At 35.3% G+C, this 15,910-nt stretch overlaps 2 protein-coding genes across 4 annotated transcripts in view; both read right to left on the bottom strand.

The window, feature by feature from the left end:
- Positions 1–426: 426 nt before the first annotated feature.
- On the bottom strand, positions 427–8,692 carry LOC124644303. 2 transcript variants are annotated; one of them, XM_047183600.1, is made up of 6 exons: positions 8,537–8,692; positions 6,143–6,616; positions 5,497–5,611; positions 4,461–4,591; positions 3,677–3,863; positions 427–3,111 (listed from the first exon to the last, which is right to left on the bottom strand). In XM_047183600.1, the coding sequence occupies exons 2-6, from the start codon at positions 6,614–6,616 to the stop codon at positions 2,933–2,935; spliced, it is 1,086 nt and encodes a 361-aa protein (XP_047039556.1). In that variant the 5' UTR covers positions 8,537–8,692; the 3' UTR covers positions 427–2,932. The 2 variants fall into 2 exon arrangements, with proteins under 2 accessions (XP_047039556.1, XP_047039555.1); XM_047183599.1 differs by having other exon boundaries at positions 5,497–5,623; positions 8,537–8,691.
- Positions 8,693–11,281: 2,589 nt separating this feature from the next.
- The window catches only part of LOC124644035 (protein neuralized), a 65,622-nt gene continuing 60,993 nt past the window's right edge, over positions 11,282–15,910 (bottom strand). For both annotated transcript variants that reach the window (XM_047183217.1, XM_047183216.1), the window contains exon 4: positions 11,282–15,772. In XM_047183217.1, coding sequence (XP_047039173.1) covers positions 15,335–15,772 — 438 coding nt within the window. In that variant the 3' untranslated portion in view covers positions 11,282–15,334. The remainder of the gene's footprint in view (positions 15,773–15,910) is intronic.

Here is a 15,910-nt window from a genome sequence, read left to right as displayed (position 1 = left end):
TCCACCCTAGTGCAGGAAACGGGTCCCCATAATGTTATTACATTTATTGTATCAGGCCGAACTTATTTTTTTGGAATCAGTTTACTTAAGCAGGATAGCAAGATGTAAAAACTTTGATTATCATTTTATATTAAAACGCTGGTATAATTTTGATGATCATTTACTACTTTTGGTGATCATTTACTACTTTTGAGATAACAATGATTTATTTGGACTCATTTTGCTTAAATAGGATAGCAGAATTTAAAAACTTTGGTTATAATCTTACTTTAAAATGGTGGTTTAATTTTGGTGATCATTTACTATTTTTGGCTTACGCATGATTTATTTTGGAGTAATTTCACTGAAATAGGATAACAAAGTGTTAAAACTTTGGTTATAGTTTTACATTAAAATGCGAGTTTCATTTTGGTGATCATTTACTATTTTTGTCTGCTATTTGTTACTATATCTGGTGATCAGGTAAACATAAGCCTTTTAGTAATTATTATAATAAGTTAATTGAAATATTGTAGTAGGCAGAGATCCCTAAAATTGGGATAAGGGCAGGAATGAACCTTCATTAAAATAATGTAGAAAGTATAGATCCCAAATAATAAATTATTATAATGCCAGGGGAAAGATGATGAATTAAAATAGTGTAATATCTGTCTCACTGGTTAAAACTGCAAATTAAAGATTTCCACAAGAACTTCCAAAATTACTACAACAACGCAGTTTTGAGATTAGAGTACTGCAACGTAGTTGAAAGTCCCAAACTGGCACATATTTGTATAAACCCAAGATGTTTAAAATTACTGCAACCTAGTGGAAATAATCCCAACCCAGTTGAAATTACCCCAACCTATATGGAATAAAGGAGATCTAAGGGGGAGGCCTATGTTCAGCAGTGGACGTCCGGCTGAGATGATGATGATGATGATGATTTGGAATAACCCTAACATGGTTTATAAATATCAATTCAAACATGCTTTAAATCAAGTTTGTATATTTGTCAAAATGCCAATTGACCTCTTGTAGAATTATATCAAAACAAATAATTACAAATATTTGTGATATAAAAATTCACAGAAACATTGGAATTGAGATCCTCTTTTTTGAGAAGTCGGTTAAAAATTAAAAGATATTTATTTACCAATTTTTTCAAAAAGATGTTTTGTTTTTTTTTTTTTTTCAAAAAAATCCCGCATTCCATTACACAAAACGCGTTAGCTAGAAAAATACTAATAGTTTTGTTGTTGTACAATTCGTGGTGTTCACTACAAAAATATGCGCTACGCTTACAATAGCTATCACTTATACTATGGTGGACAGGCGGACGGGGTGTAAGACCCCATTGGCAGAAGTCTACGCAGCTACAAATATGATGATGATGTCCTCCTAGCCGTTTATTATCGGCTACGGCGGCTGTTCTCATATAAGGAGATCAGCCAGCTGCGCAGGACATATTATAGTGCACGAGCATTTGCGCAGACATACGTATGTCTGCGCAACTGAATCCTACACATGTTTTGTGCAGTTGACAGCTGTCAGTTTTCAAGTAAAAATATCGCTGTTTGTACTATCAACTGCACTAAAAACTGTCAGTTTTTTTTGTATGGCATATCGTAGTTCAGCCTAGGAGGCCGTGTTCTGCTTAGCCGGACTTCAAAAACTGTCAAACTGTACTTTAATATTATCAAACTGAACTGCTTGTTTGAACGTACTAATCTCAGTAGCACAGAACAATTCTTTCAGTGTTACATAGCCCATTTATCGAGAAAGGTTATAGGCGAGTTTTTATCCGGGTGCGCGGAATAGTTACCACTAGGAACAAACCACTAGCTAGTATGTAACATGTTTGATAATTTTTTATTTAAAAGCCTACCCGATTGTCAAAAATAGTTATGATTATCGCGAGTATCTTGTATGTAAGTTCCATAAGAAAGTCCCCAACTACATTTCTTCAACTTTTTTCTGCATGACTTTGTGACAGTAAAATATTAGATATTATTTTTATAGCTGCGTACACTGCTGACAATTTTAAACTAAAATATTACAGTAGCCATTCTTAGAAGGCACTAATATTATTCGATAGGGTGAACGTACCAATTGATAAACTGACTTTTTTAGAAGTCGGTTAAATGTCGAATTTCAAATTAATTAAAAAGTCTTGGTAGGGTCCAAAATTGGCACATCCGCCCTAATATATTTTTTAAAAACTATCAGCTGCCTAAAAATACGATAAATGCATAAGTATAATAGGTTACACGGATAAAATACATTCTTATACAAAATAATACTACTGTTTTATTATGCTTGTTTTAAAATTACTGGCCTTGTGTTGGCAACACTAAAAAACCAAAATAATGTAAAAAAAGTTCAAAGTTGCCATTAAAAAAAATAAGTCTTGTGAAATTAAAAAGGTTGCATTAGCTAGAAATCTCTGAACTGGCAACACTAATAAAAAAATAATGTTGCTAGCTCATAATTTGTGATAGTAAATAAATAGTTTAAAATCGTTGATGAATTATAACTAAGTCTTTGGAACACAAAGATTTAAATATATAGAGTTCCAATTTCAAAAAGTTACGAAAAAAAAATAATCAGTTGATATAAAAAATTGGTCAGAAAATACAAAAAATACTAAGACCTAAAAGAAAAAAATGTTGCCAACATTACTGGGTTGCCATATCACTAAATTTGGAATTACATTTCAATCGATCACATCCTAAATCCTAGAACCTACCATTAAAAATACTTATTTATTTAACATCCAAAATTCAGGTAAAATTAAAACCTAACAAAATCACAAGAGAAATCACTAACCTAGTTAAAAAAAAATGACCAAAAAAAAAGTTGCCAGCGTAAAAAAATCTACTAAATTAGAAATAAAAAAAATACTGTGGGGTTGCCAGCGTCGTTTTAGAAATAATACTATTTTACCTTTTTATTAGCTATTTGGGGTTGCATCTCGCCATGTACTGAACCACGAGACATTGAATAACCCGGAATATGGGTGTTTTCGCTTTTTATGAAGTCTTAATGATTCTTCTGAGGCGTACCAGAATTGGGGGAATTTGTCGTAGGGGTACTTTACCGGTTCTTTCACGAATGGTTCTGAAGGGTCATCTGAAAAAGAAAATACGTTTTCAATACATATTTTATATTGTTTATTTTGTGTAACGATTATAATTTTTTTAAGACATGTTATATACACTTACTACCTAAACTTAATTACATTCCGAAGTCTTTGCGAAATATAAAACATTGCGCAACATTGCCCGTATAAAGTAGAGGTGATATTGAAGGTTGCGCAATCATTTTGGCGCAAAAATATGTTATTGCGCAAAACTTTTTTTGTCATTTTTATACCAGTAACGGTAAATACTTACGTGGTGGTAGAAAGTAAAGACAGAATATCCTATGGCGGCGGCTCTCGTGCGTCTCCAGATGTTTCTTGTGGTGCTTGCGACGGGTGGACACGTGGGGACAGCACGGACACGGGATGGCGAAGTCTTTGCGCAACTTCATTATTACATAAGCGCAACATTGCCCGTATAATGTAGAGGTGATATTCAAGGTTGCGCAATGATTTTTTTGCGCAAAACTTTCGTTGCGCAAAAATTGCGCAATTTTTTTTTTATTGCGCAAAACGTTTTTTGACATTTTTAGACCAGTAACGGTAAATACTTACGTGGGGGCAAACAGTAAAGACAGAATATCCTATGGCGGCGGCTCTCGTGCGTCTCCAGATGTTTCTTGTGGTGCTTGCGGCGGGTGGACACGTGGGGACAGCACGGACACGGGATGGCGAAGTCTTTGGGGACGCAGCCGTGACGTTCTGCTGCGTGGGTGATAAGGGTTGATGCTACGCGGTAACCCTGGAGACAAAACAAACGTTAACGTTAACGTTGTGTGTATTTTACATCAGTCACATATCCTTTATGCGAATTAAGCGTCAAAAGGACGCTCTGAAACTGAAGGTATCTTTTTTATTTTGTGCAAAAGAAGTCTGTTCTCCACATTCAGAGACATTTAATGGTTGCTTAAGCCATTTTTTAGTGAAGGATTTCTTCGATAATCTGTCACTAAGGAGTTTAACTGTCAGAAATGTTCCTGATAGGAAATGAAACGAAAATCGATCTCAGTGGCGTGCACTTGGGGAGGCCTATGTCCAGCAGTGGACTGCTATAGGCTGATGATGATGATGATGATGATGAAGGAGTTTAATATATCATTAAATGTATCTGAGTGCGGGGGTGCCTCTCTATGTTCGTTTGTTCCAGCTTGTCTATGAAATAACCAGACTGATTATGACGGGACTTTCACCATCAGTTAGCTGATGTAACAAGTTGTAACTTTAGCTTATTTTTTCGGTTACGGGAAGTGGTTCCCTCAGGACAAGAAGATCAGCTAGTAGTAACAATCTATGTTGAGATGCGATTAGAACAGCCAGTAATAAAACACCTAAAACTTACTTTAAAGCAATGTTCGCACTGATATGGGAAGTTCTTCCACTTGGGGTTCTTTTTTCTGCTGAACACCATCTTGTAGGGCTCGGTGGGAAACCAGTCTTCAGGGTCCAGGAGTAATTCTACCAGCTCCGTGCCTGGAATAGTAAAAATGTATATGATATAATTAATAAATGTGATAATTTATAAATAAATGATGAATATCACTACATTTAAAGGGGTCTATATGTATAACTAGCTTCTGCCCGCGACTTCGTTCGCGTGGAATAGTAACTGCCGGCAGATTTTTGGTTTGACCAATAGATGGCGCTATATGACCGGAATAAATTGTATTTCTATATTTTTTGTAATAAAAACTAACCTATGTCCTTTCTCAAGTTCGAAACTACGTCTGTACCAAATTTCACACACATCGGTTCAGTAGATTAGGCGTGAAGAAAAGACAGACAGACAGAGTTACTTTCACATTTATAATATTAGTTAGGATTACATTAAATAGTGGGGAAATACTGTTATGCTCTGCATCCACTCTTTCAAAAACTACCTCGCTGTGCCTGACAGGGTCCATAATTGTCAATCTATAATTTTACTTATTTTACCCACCATCCTTGTATTGTATGGGATGCAATAAGGTTATTGAGTATGGGAATGGGAAACGCCTTATAGCATTATAAAACTCAACAGTTTGCTTGAATGTACAGTAGTTCCTGAGGTTACAGGAACTACTGGTGTGCATTGAAAAATGCTAAACATGTGTTATGGTGAGGAGGTTCCATAGGTAAACTCAAAATCAAAAACGTTTATTCAAATTAGGCTGATAAATCAGCACTTTTCGAACGTCAAAAACAAAAGACAGTCCCCAAAACGCCCACCACTTCGTATGTGTTTTTGCTGGGAAGAAGAAGTGGCGCAACAAACTCCCCAGCAACACATGTCTGTCTGTTAGGTATTCTCTCCATACAGCACACTGGTTCTCATCTGCATCCACCTACTTGACAGGAAGCTGACCACCATAGTAAGGAAAGGGCTAGGCAGTTCCTACCTTCAGGCAGTTTGATCTCCGGCTGTGGTGGCGGTGGCTGGACAGGCTGTATGCTGACTCCGGTGATGCTTGTGTTGTTGGCAGCTAGCAGGCTTGATAGAATGGTGTTCTGGGTCTGTAAAGAAGACTGTTATAGTGTTAGTAAGAGATTTAATGTTGATGGAATATTTATTGAACTTAGCCAAGCAATATAAAAACAAGATTTTTTATAATTCCACTAGCTTCCGCCAGCGGTTCATCCTCATCTCGTGGGAAATACTTCGCGCGTCTAGAACCTTCCTTGAGTAATTGCCTATGTAACACTGCACGGTTCCTGAAATTAGTGTGTTCAAGCAAACATGGATATTCTCTTCAGTTATACATACAATATTTGTAATGTATCATAAGATACTTTAGTAAAGATATCTTTACTAAATTCTTGCATCGTTAGATAGTACAATTTTTGAAGAAGGCTTACTTTTTTATAGGACAAATAGGCTCCCATGGACGGTAGAGGAGCTACATCCACCGCTGAGAGGAGCTACATCCATTGAATGCACACTTAGTAGGTATTGTGATTTTAATACAAAATCAATTTTCCTGAAGATTAAGGTGAAAAAACCAGAATGAATTAATGTAACAGGAATATGAACTTCTTTATATTTACCTGCAAACCACCATTAAAACTCTGCGAGAACTCCAACTTCTCAGCCTTCGGTTTCCTCTTATAACCTTTAGGAGGTCCTCGCTTCTTCGCCACTTCTCCATTCTTCTTATACCGCACGACTTCTCCGTTCACAACCGGAGTAATAGTCAGTTTAGCTGGTAACGAATACCGATGATGTAGATTCTTTACCAGACTTTCTCCATTTTGTGGTTTAGTAGCAAATGATAATGGATTTGCTAAATTTAAGGGGTTGTTAACAAAATTAGGTAGCGTATTCGTAGGATATATGGAGAGGGATTTCGGTGTGTTGAACGCAGGTATCTGGTAAACTTGTAGGTTTAGAGGGGAGTATTTTATGCGTTTGGCTGCTGGTTCGTCGGAGTCGTCTGAGTCGGTTGGTGTTTGTGTGATGCTGAGCGGATCCTTGTCTGATGCAAAGGTGTCTGTGCGTTCCTTTTCTTGGACGCAGAACATCTGGAATTTTAGTTTTGTTTAAATTAGCACCAGTTTCCCACAATGGTAATATTGGAACTGGAAAATTAATTTTGTAAATTGATATTGTTGTGAGAAAATAAATAGGAATATGATGATGTCCTCCTAAAGTCGTGGTGGCCTAGTGGGAAGTTGTGGTGGCCTAGTGGGTAAAGGACCAATCTCTCAAGTATGAGGGCGCGGGTTCGATCCCAGGTCAGGCGCTATAAGTCAAGTACCAATGCAACTTTTCTAAGTTTGTATGTACTTTCTAAGTATATGTTAGACACCATTGGCTGTGTTTCGGATGGCACGTTAAACTGTAGGTCCCGGCTGTCATTGAACATCCTTGGCAGTCGTTACGGGTAGTCAGAAGCCAGTAAGTCTGACACCAGTCTAACCAAGGGGTATCGGGTTGCCCAGGTAACTGGGTTGAGGAGGTCAGATAGGCAGTCGCTTCTTGTAAAGCACTGGTACTCAGCTGAATCCGGTTAGACTGGAAGCCGACCCCAACATGATTGGGAAAAAGGCTCGGAGGATGATGATGATGTCCTCCTAGCCGATTATCGGCTACGACGGCTGTTCTCACGTAAGGAGATTAGCCAACTACGCAGGACATATTATAGTGCACTATTCCTTAACTCTCATATCCCGATGGGACGGCAATCCGACACGACCGGAAAGAGATCAGGCGCAGGACCGACATTTACGTGCTCTCCGATGCACGGGAGTATCAATCACCAACTTCCAGGCTCCGGGCTGCTTTGTGAAAGTCTTCTAAAACCCACAAAGCGATTTCGGCCCGACTCGGGAATCGAACCCGAGACCTCGTGCTCAGCAGCTGCACTTGCGACAGCTAGACCAACGAGGCAGTTAAAATTAGGAATATAGTAAGTGGTGCATAGTAAGTGGTTCACCACTTTTTCTTTTAGCTTTTTGGGAGCTGTCTATTGTAAATTTTGGCATTCAAAAAGTGCTGTTTTGCAACCAAGTTTGAATAAATGATTTGATTTTGATGAATCTTACTGATCTTAATAATATTTTAAATGCAGATGTTTTTTGTGTATATGCAGATGCTTTCCCATGATTTCACACAAAAAGTACTGGATAGATTTTGATGAAACTTTGCTGTGATAAACCTAAATACTGCTTTGTGGAAGTTCCCTTAGGACACAGGTGAAACCAATGGTGGTAGACAGTATGTACCTATTTTATTTTTTTTTTAATTAAAATACAAAACTAATATTGTGAATTCGATAGGAAATAATGTGAAAATAGTTTATAGTTGTAGTGCTAGTCATTGATTAGTTTTAAAGCAAAATCGTCTTTTAATAGAATCAAACATTTAATAAGGGTAGACTCGTAAGTTGAAAACATGCGTCTTTTTGCGCGAAACTCGCAAAATATTAGCAGTCGTCAAAGCGAGTAAATTGTACAAAACTAAGAAAATGAAAGTAATTTCCTGTCTTTTATTTACGGTTAGACAAATAATCGCGGACGCCGAATAGCGGTTCAAACGCAAAAATGTTACGAAATTATGAATCATACATTTTACATCCGTGTCATTTTTAATTTTCAAGATAACATGAGCCATTAATAATGTTTCAATCAAAGATAAAATGCCTAAAAAGTGAAAATAACAAATCTTAATACAAACTTTTTACACAATTCATAAACGAAAGATTGACGCTTAGTAAAAAAATCAACATTCGAATTTCAAAACACCACAGCACTACACTTTGATTTATTTAACACGAAAATTGGCAAAATTAACACATTTTAAAGCTTCTAAAGCCCACAAAATGGCGTTGTAATTCATAAATGCAAGAAACAATAAGACTTCTCATGAAATAACTGCACACGGGTATACACTGCGTTGATCTAATTATATTATTACGTACTTATTTTGAATGAAACACTAACCTTTTACCGGTTTTTCACACAGTATGCACCAAAATAATGTTATTTAGCTCACATTAATGGCGTTTTCCTTTGATTTTTGTTGTTTCTTAGTTAAAATTATAGCGAAACATGAAAATAAAAGGTTAAGTACACCCGTATAATAATAACAAGTTCTTTTGTATAGTGTTGGGTACGCCGAGCGGGGTTAGTCACTGAGTGAATGACTCGCTTCTAGAAATATCGAGAGTGGAATATCGATTTTTCAATTAAAACGAAGATGGTAAGAAATGAGATAAGATCGTTTATTTCGTAAATTAGATACACGTTTAGTTATACATTTTGTTTCTTTTTAATTTTAATGACTAATAGAAATATGATTTCGAGCTCAAGCTCATTTAACATACTGTTTTTCCTTTTTCTTTACAAAAGCATCGGATAGACAAAGTACTATACTGTGATTTTATTTCGATATCATCAATCATTCATAAAAAACCTTTAGTTCTTGCAATCATTTTAAACTTAATCGATTAACTGTGACAATCGATTATTGGTCACAAAATTCATTTTGGTACAACACTATCAACAGTTCAAAGCTTCACGTACGCGCATTAAGTTGCATTGTAAATTATTTTGACATAATTTATACTTTATCTGTATTGAAATAAAGTCCAAATTGATTTATGTAAGTTGTTACAGTTAAACGCATCGCGATTGGAGCAATTTTTTATCAAGAGCGTCATATTTATTTAACGTTCGGAAAAATAATAATTAATCATTAATTTAATATATAATATCTTGAATGTAATATTTCTTATTGATGAGACGCTTGTTTTATTTATTTGCTTTGAAACGTTCTTGCCTCCTTCACGTGTATAATTTTAGCGAAACATTATGTATTGTTTTAGTTTCGAGTTGCGTTCACTAGATGTCGCTAGTCACTAGTTAATTATTGCAAATGAAAAGACAGTAAATTCTACTATGCTGTTTTATATTTACGAATAGGTACTGAATCAAATCGATATTTCGTATTTTACGTCTTATACTTATACTACTGGAACCAAACAGCGAATATAAGGGTGGAAAATTCGGAGACTGACCAAATTGATATCTGCCGGGGAGTCCGCCAAGGTTGCATTCTGTCACCGTTATTATTCAATCTGTACTCTGAAGCAATTATAACAGAAGCTCTGGAAGGTCTCGAAGTCGGAATCACGATAAATGGCAAGATAGTCAATAACTTGAGATACGCCGATGATACAGTACTTCTGGCCTCAACGCAACAAGACCTGCAGTATATATTGAACAGAGTTCACGAGTGCAGTCTAAGAGCAGGTTTGAATATGAATGTTACCAAAACTAAGTACCTGGTTGCATCTGGTACCCACATCTCGGCCCCTCAATTAAGTATTGCAGGCTCAGATCTCGAACAGGTTCAGCATTACAAGTATCTCGGTGCTTGGGTGAATGAAAAATGGGAAAGTGACGAAGAAATTTGTACCCGTATCGAAATTGCCCGAACAACATTCCAAAAAATGCGGAAAGTTCTGGGGCGCGATTCTCCTAATTTTACTTAAGCGACATACGATTCACGTTCGACTCGATTCGACTGAGATCCAATCGCAACTCGATTACGATTGAAGCGTATGTGGCATTCCGCTATTTTTTCTTTGAAATAAACGTTTTTATCCTTTTCTGTCATTCAATAATGAATCATTTTGTTTGCAAAATGATTGTACAGCAAACTAACGTATGGACTCAAATCACCAAAATAGTAGACCAATCGCACACCAATCAAATGTCAATCGAATACGATTGGTCTTTTATTAGTAGCAGAATGCCTGAATGGTTTGGAAATGGTTAAAACTGCTATTGCGATTCGATTTCTATTCGATTTTGACATTCTTAACTTAGGAGAATCGGGCCCCTGTGCAATCGCAATCTTGGAATTAAACTGAGAGTCAGAATGCTTCACTGTTATATCTGGCCAGTAGTATTATACGGAAGCGAGGCATGGACGCTTAAAGTGAACACCCAAAAGCGGCTTGAAGCCTTCGAGATGTGGTGTTACCGCAGGATGCTACGCATAAGCTGGATGCAGAAAATTTCCAACGAGAAGGTACTTCAACGCGTCGGTGAAACCAGGGCATTGTTGCAGACCATCAAACGCAAAAAAGTTGCCTATCTTGGTCATGTACTGAGAAACGATAAATACCAACTGTTGCAACTAATAATGATGGGCAAAATAAAGGGTAAAAGACGCGTTGGAAGGCGCAAGAAATCTTGGCTGCGGAACATCCGAGAGTGGACGAGTATTGCCAGCGTTGAAGACCTGTTTCGCTTGGCACAAGATAGGAAAAAAATTGCTGAGCTGACGGCTAACCTCCAGTAGTGGAGAGCCACCCGAAAAAGAAGAAGACGTCTTATAGTTTTACGGCAGTTCCCAATAATCAAACTATCTCTTGATTTGATACTAGAGATAGGAATTTGACATTACCTACTTGTATGGGGCTAATGTCAAAATTCTATCTCTAGTAGGCCAATGGACAGATAGATAGAATATTGGGAACGGCCGTTTATGTATTTCCCTACATTTGCTACCCTTACTCGAATTGATTTGTGTTATTCAAAGGCGTATATTTAACGGAAAAAATGAACTGACTGAGTTAAAATACGCCTTTATGGCTATTCATAGTATCTGCTAGATACTTTATAATGAATTCTTCATTAGGTAACCCAACTTTTCAAAGGAGAAAAAATACACAAAAATGTTCGATAACCATTTTTATTTCAAACTTAATCTAAACTCCAACGTCGTTACAGAGTGCTTGTTTTTCACAAAAAATAATAATAACTAATAAAAAAAAATGAAAAATAAATTACTAAAGACTAGATGACAACGCTGTACATGACCAAGATTTTAAAAGAATATTTGAAAGAATCACATTATCACATACCACTTGGTCTTACTTGGCCGAAGTTCGTTGACAGCATAAACGTCAAAACAACTATTTGGTCGAAAATTTAATATGAAATGTCATAGTAAACAATTGTTTTAAAAAACACTCACGTTTACATTGTCAGGAAACTTAGGGCCTTAGTGTGCGACTGATGATTTTTTGTTCAGGAAAATGTATATTGAAATTGGCTAAAAATATCGAACTTACTGAACATTCTAAGAACGATGCTTTTTGTCAAAAAATAATTGTATTGAATATTCATATTTTTTTTAACAATAACTAAATAACAGTATCAAAAAGAGTTACTGCTGTAACAAATTAAAGTGCTGGAAAAAGATATGAAATACTAATTTCAGGCCCAAGTACATCGACAACATAAGTTCAATTTTCAAAGTAATTGTTTTCAGAAAAAATCGGACGTTTGTATTGTAGGTGAACCTTGAAATGTCATACAGCTACAGCCGTGTTTCTCAGCAAATTCTTTTTCGAGCACCTTAAAAATTGTCTATGAAAGCTTGTGATTAAATACTTTTTGGACAAAACCTTGTCAGTCGCACCCTAACATTTCCATTCACGCATTATATACATTATCCACTAAACACTACAAGATTTGGCTTCGATAACTGTCTACATTTTTAAACTGGTCACCTTTATTTTGGTATTAAATTATGTCATGTAAAAAAAGGTCTTATGAATAAATAAATAAAGTCTAAAGTTACGCTGTGTTTGTTGTGAAATTTCCCCTTTTTTTAACGTTAAAAAATTAATCTTACTTAATAATTTTTTTTAAACCTAATCCATTGTACTAGGAAGTTCTAGAAACATAAGACAAAGTATTGAAAAAACTAGCTTTAAATGACTTATATGCTTAAGTTATGATTTCACAACAAACATAATGCTTCATGTTATATTAACAAAAAAAAAACGTCAGGTTATACAAGTACGAGTTATTTCATAAATTAAAGTTATATTGAATGACAACTGGCTTACAGTTTTGGTTTATGTATTGGTAATCAAGAAACTGTTACTATATACAAGAAAAATTACAAGTTTTGCTCGTGTTTACAAAAAAAATAAGTTTTTTTCAACGTTTTCTGGACTGAAAATTGGCACACTCAAGTGATATCAATCATAATAGTCAGATAGGAGAGCAAAACTTGAATAAAGATTCAGTCAAATATATTACTGAAACATAAAAAAAAGATATGTTTTTGTTACAAATAAATGCATTAGTATTACAAAGTCAAATTGACACTCATTTGAGTTTAGTCAAAAGAAAATAGAAACCTAATTTTTCCTTTTTAGTCTTATAACCACTGTTAATCGACAGCACATTTTTTCAATAAAACAGAAAGTATGCAATTGTATAAAAAATGATATGTTAAAAATTGCTTAGAGAAAGTTGAGCATACAAGGAATGATATACAAAGAATTCATCATCTGCCTAGCTTGTTCCCAACTATGTTGGGGTCGGCTTCCAGACTAAACAAATGCAGCTGAGTACCAGTGTTTTACAAGGAGCGACTGCCTATCTGATCTCCTCAACCCAGTTACCCGAGAAAACCAATACTCTTTAGTAAGACTGGTAGTCAGACTTCCATGCTTCTGACAGCCAGTTACGACTGCCAAAGATGTACAAATGACAGCCAATGACTGACAGACATGAAATGCAAAGAATTGATGTCATTATATCTACTTGAAACGACAAAAAAAGTCACATGAAATCTGTTTATAAACACTCGTGTCAACTTGGATCCGTAATACAAAAAAAAAATATTCGAGACTAAGGCGTTTTGAAAATTAGTTTTGGAGACCAAAACTGGTACTTAAGGCTTGACGCTTGAATATAATTTTGTAATACGGACCCAAGTTTCCAAAAAAAACAATTACTTTTCATCAATTTTAACAGTAAGTATACATTTTTAATTTTTAGACTGCTAAGTCGTCTACTTTCACTATCTAGGCGAGACTATTACCAAAATCAGAATTTACTAAAGAAAAAATCTAAGTTTTACATACTTAAAGCTCAGCAATGTCTATTGTCTTTATAAAAAAATGCGTCCTCATAATTTTCTACCAACGATCAGAGAAATTTAACACTGGCAACCCAGCATGGTAGCTTTGGTAGATCTACCGGCTGATTAAAGCTAAATTTTCGATCGTTCACATTTTGCTCTGAAATAAATATTACTATCATATGGATATATAATATAAGAAAATTCGCGTATATGTTAAGAAAATCATTTGGAGGCATTTTTAGGAACTCCCTTTGAAAAAACATCGATTTAGCGTCTTATTTCTTTGAGTTCTTCATACATAAGAGACAGAAATTACGTTTAGCAATTTTAATATAATTAAATCTATTGTTATATTTGTATGGAAGTATGTAATGTAGTAGGAATAATATGGATGGATTGTATGAAAAATGATGTGAAAATTTTCAGTATGGTAATCTGCTAATATGTAACATATTTTCAGTAAAATTCCGTTCAAAAAACATTTAAATTCACCTCGCCACTGTTTCTCACTTAACCGCGGATTAATAATTAAAGATTATGATATGATTATTAATTAAATGCTTACAATAGTGTCATGGACGTACATTACAATCGTTCTTTAATATTTTCTTAAAGTTTCATGTCCTTAATTTGAAATTGAGAACAACGCCATCTATTGGCGGCATTTACGAAACTTTTATGTTCCGAAGATGGTGAATTATTCTCATTTCTAAGGACACAAACTTAGGCAGTGCTACACAGAAACGAAAGCTATAATATAGCTTCAATTTTAAAATGTTTCTTTTCACTAGGAACCTACTACTTATACTAGCATAACTATGTTCTTATTTACAACTTAGCCTCGCGAAACGGGATACTAGTGGGGCTTTATTTCACTTTAATAGTTGAAAAAACGAAAACTAATCAACATTCTAAATTTGAATTTTTATCCTTTTTTCAAAGATTTCAAATCTCTAATTATTATTATTAGAGTATACGTTTTTATCTTAGTCATATGAAATATTATTTTCCGTACTGCGGTTAACCAAATTCCTATGTTGAAAGTGATTTTATATTATTAATTTATAATCTATTTCTTCATATAAAATGTCAAATTGTTTACTTTCTTCAAAACCCTCATTTTATAAGAAAACAGTGTCAATGTGTAATTTTAAATAAAATGTAATTAAAAGGAACTTTCTCTTTTGGAAAGCTACACTCTTCCCGAGTAACATAGGCTACATTTTATCCCGGTACGGACAGTAGTGGAAACCAATATAAAAAATAAAGAAAGTTAAGAGAGTGAATATTATAAGAAAGAATATATAGCAAAAGAAGATATTATTGTAGTCATTTATAGTGTCATAAAATTAACGCATTAACACTGTGAAAATAGTGTTTAAAATTGAATCAAGTAATTATTTTTTCGCGGCATATTTTAGAAAATCTGTCACTAAAGGTACATTCAACGGTACCTTTAAGTCAGAAAAATAACGGTTTTATCAGTCAAAATACAAAGAAATATGGCTGCCATTTCCCGCCAAACCATCGTAAAACCATAGATATCTGCTGCAAAAGTTGCCAATAAAAAAAAATGCTAACCAATCATAATCTTACGTCACACCGCCGCCATTTTGTTTTCCAACACTCGAATAAATAACCGACATTAATGAACCGTTTTTCTATATATTAATTAATCAATGTTGATATATTATTATTAATTTCTAATCATTATTTCTTTGTACTGAAGACGCGACCATTTTGATTTTTCACTCGAATTCAGTACAAAAAATATCCCTAACCTACCTACCAGATATATACAGAGATTTTTTTGGGATTACAAAAGAAATTTTGGCAAAAGCACATCAGGACTTGTACGTGCGGATTACATCTTTAATTTGTGCCCTACAGAGGGGGCATTGACCGCCCCCTTTGCCCCTCCATTGTTGGACTGCACATCTATAACACATACACATATGACCACACATATATAGAACGGAATCTATAGGATTCTCATAGCATATAGTACATTCAGCTCCTGTCAGATTCCCTGTAGCACCCCCTTCGCCGATCACAGAGTAAATAGGTTGATGTCTGCTAGTAGAAGGACCGTTTTGAAGCCTCTCAGCCAGTCTCAAAGGTTCGCTATGTCCGTTGGGTATTTGAGCCTGCTCGTTCAAGTTGTTCTGACTGGTTGATGAGCACTGGTTGTCGGCGCGAGGTCGGGGTGGTTGGTAGCTGCAGGTTGAAGGCTGGTTGATGGGTAACCCGGTTAGGCAGAGCTGTGAGGTTGTCTGGATCGGCTGGAAAGGAGAAATTTAATTATGAGTATGGGGAAAATTCTAGACCAATTAGGTTATTAATATACATATTTAATGTTGAGAAGTCTTGTAATGACCACTGAATTAGTTTTCAAGATCAAAATTTTGAGAAAAGTGTCA

Source organism: Helicoverpa zea, chromosome 29 (genome assembly GCF_022581195.2).
Source record: "Helicoverpa zea isolate HzStark_Cry1AcR chromosome 29, ilHelZeax1.1, whole genome shotgun sequence".
NCBI classification, from domain to species: Eukaryota; Metazoa; Arthropoda; class Insecta; order Lepidoptera; family Noctuidae; genus Helicoverpa; species Helicoverpa zea.
Note: the sequence above shows the minus strand (reverse complement) of the source record. Positions and strands in the feature narration are given on the sequence as shown.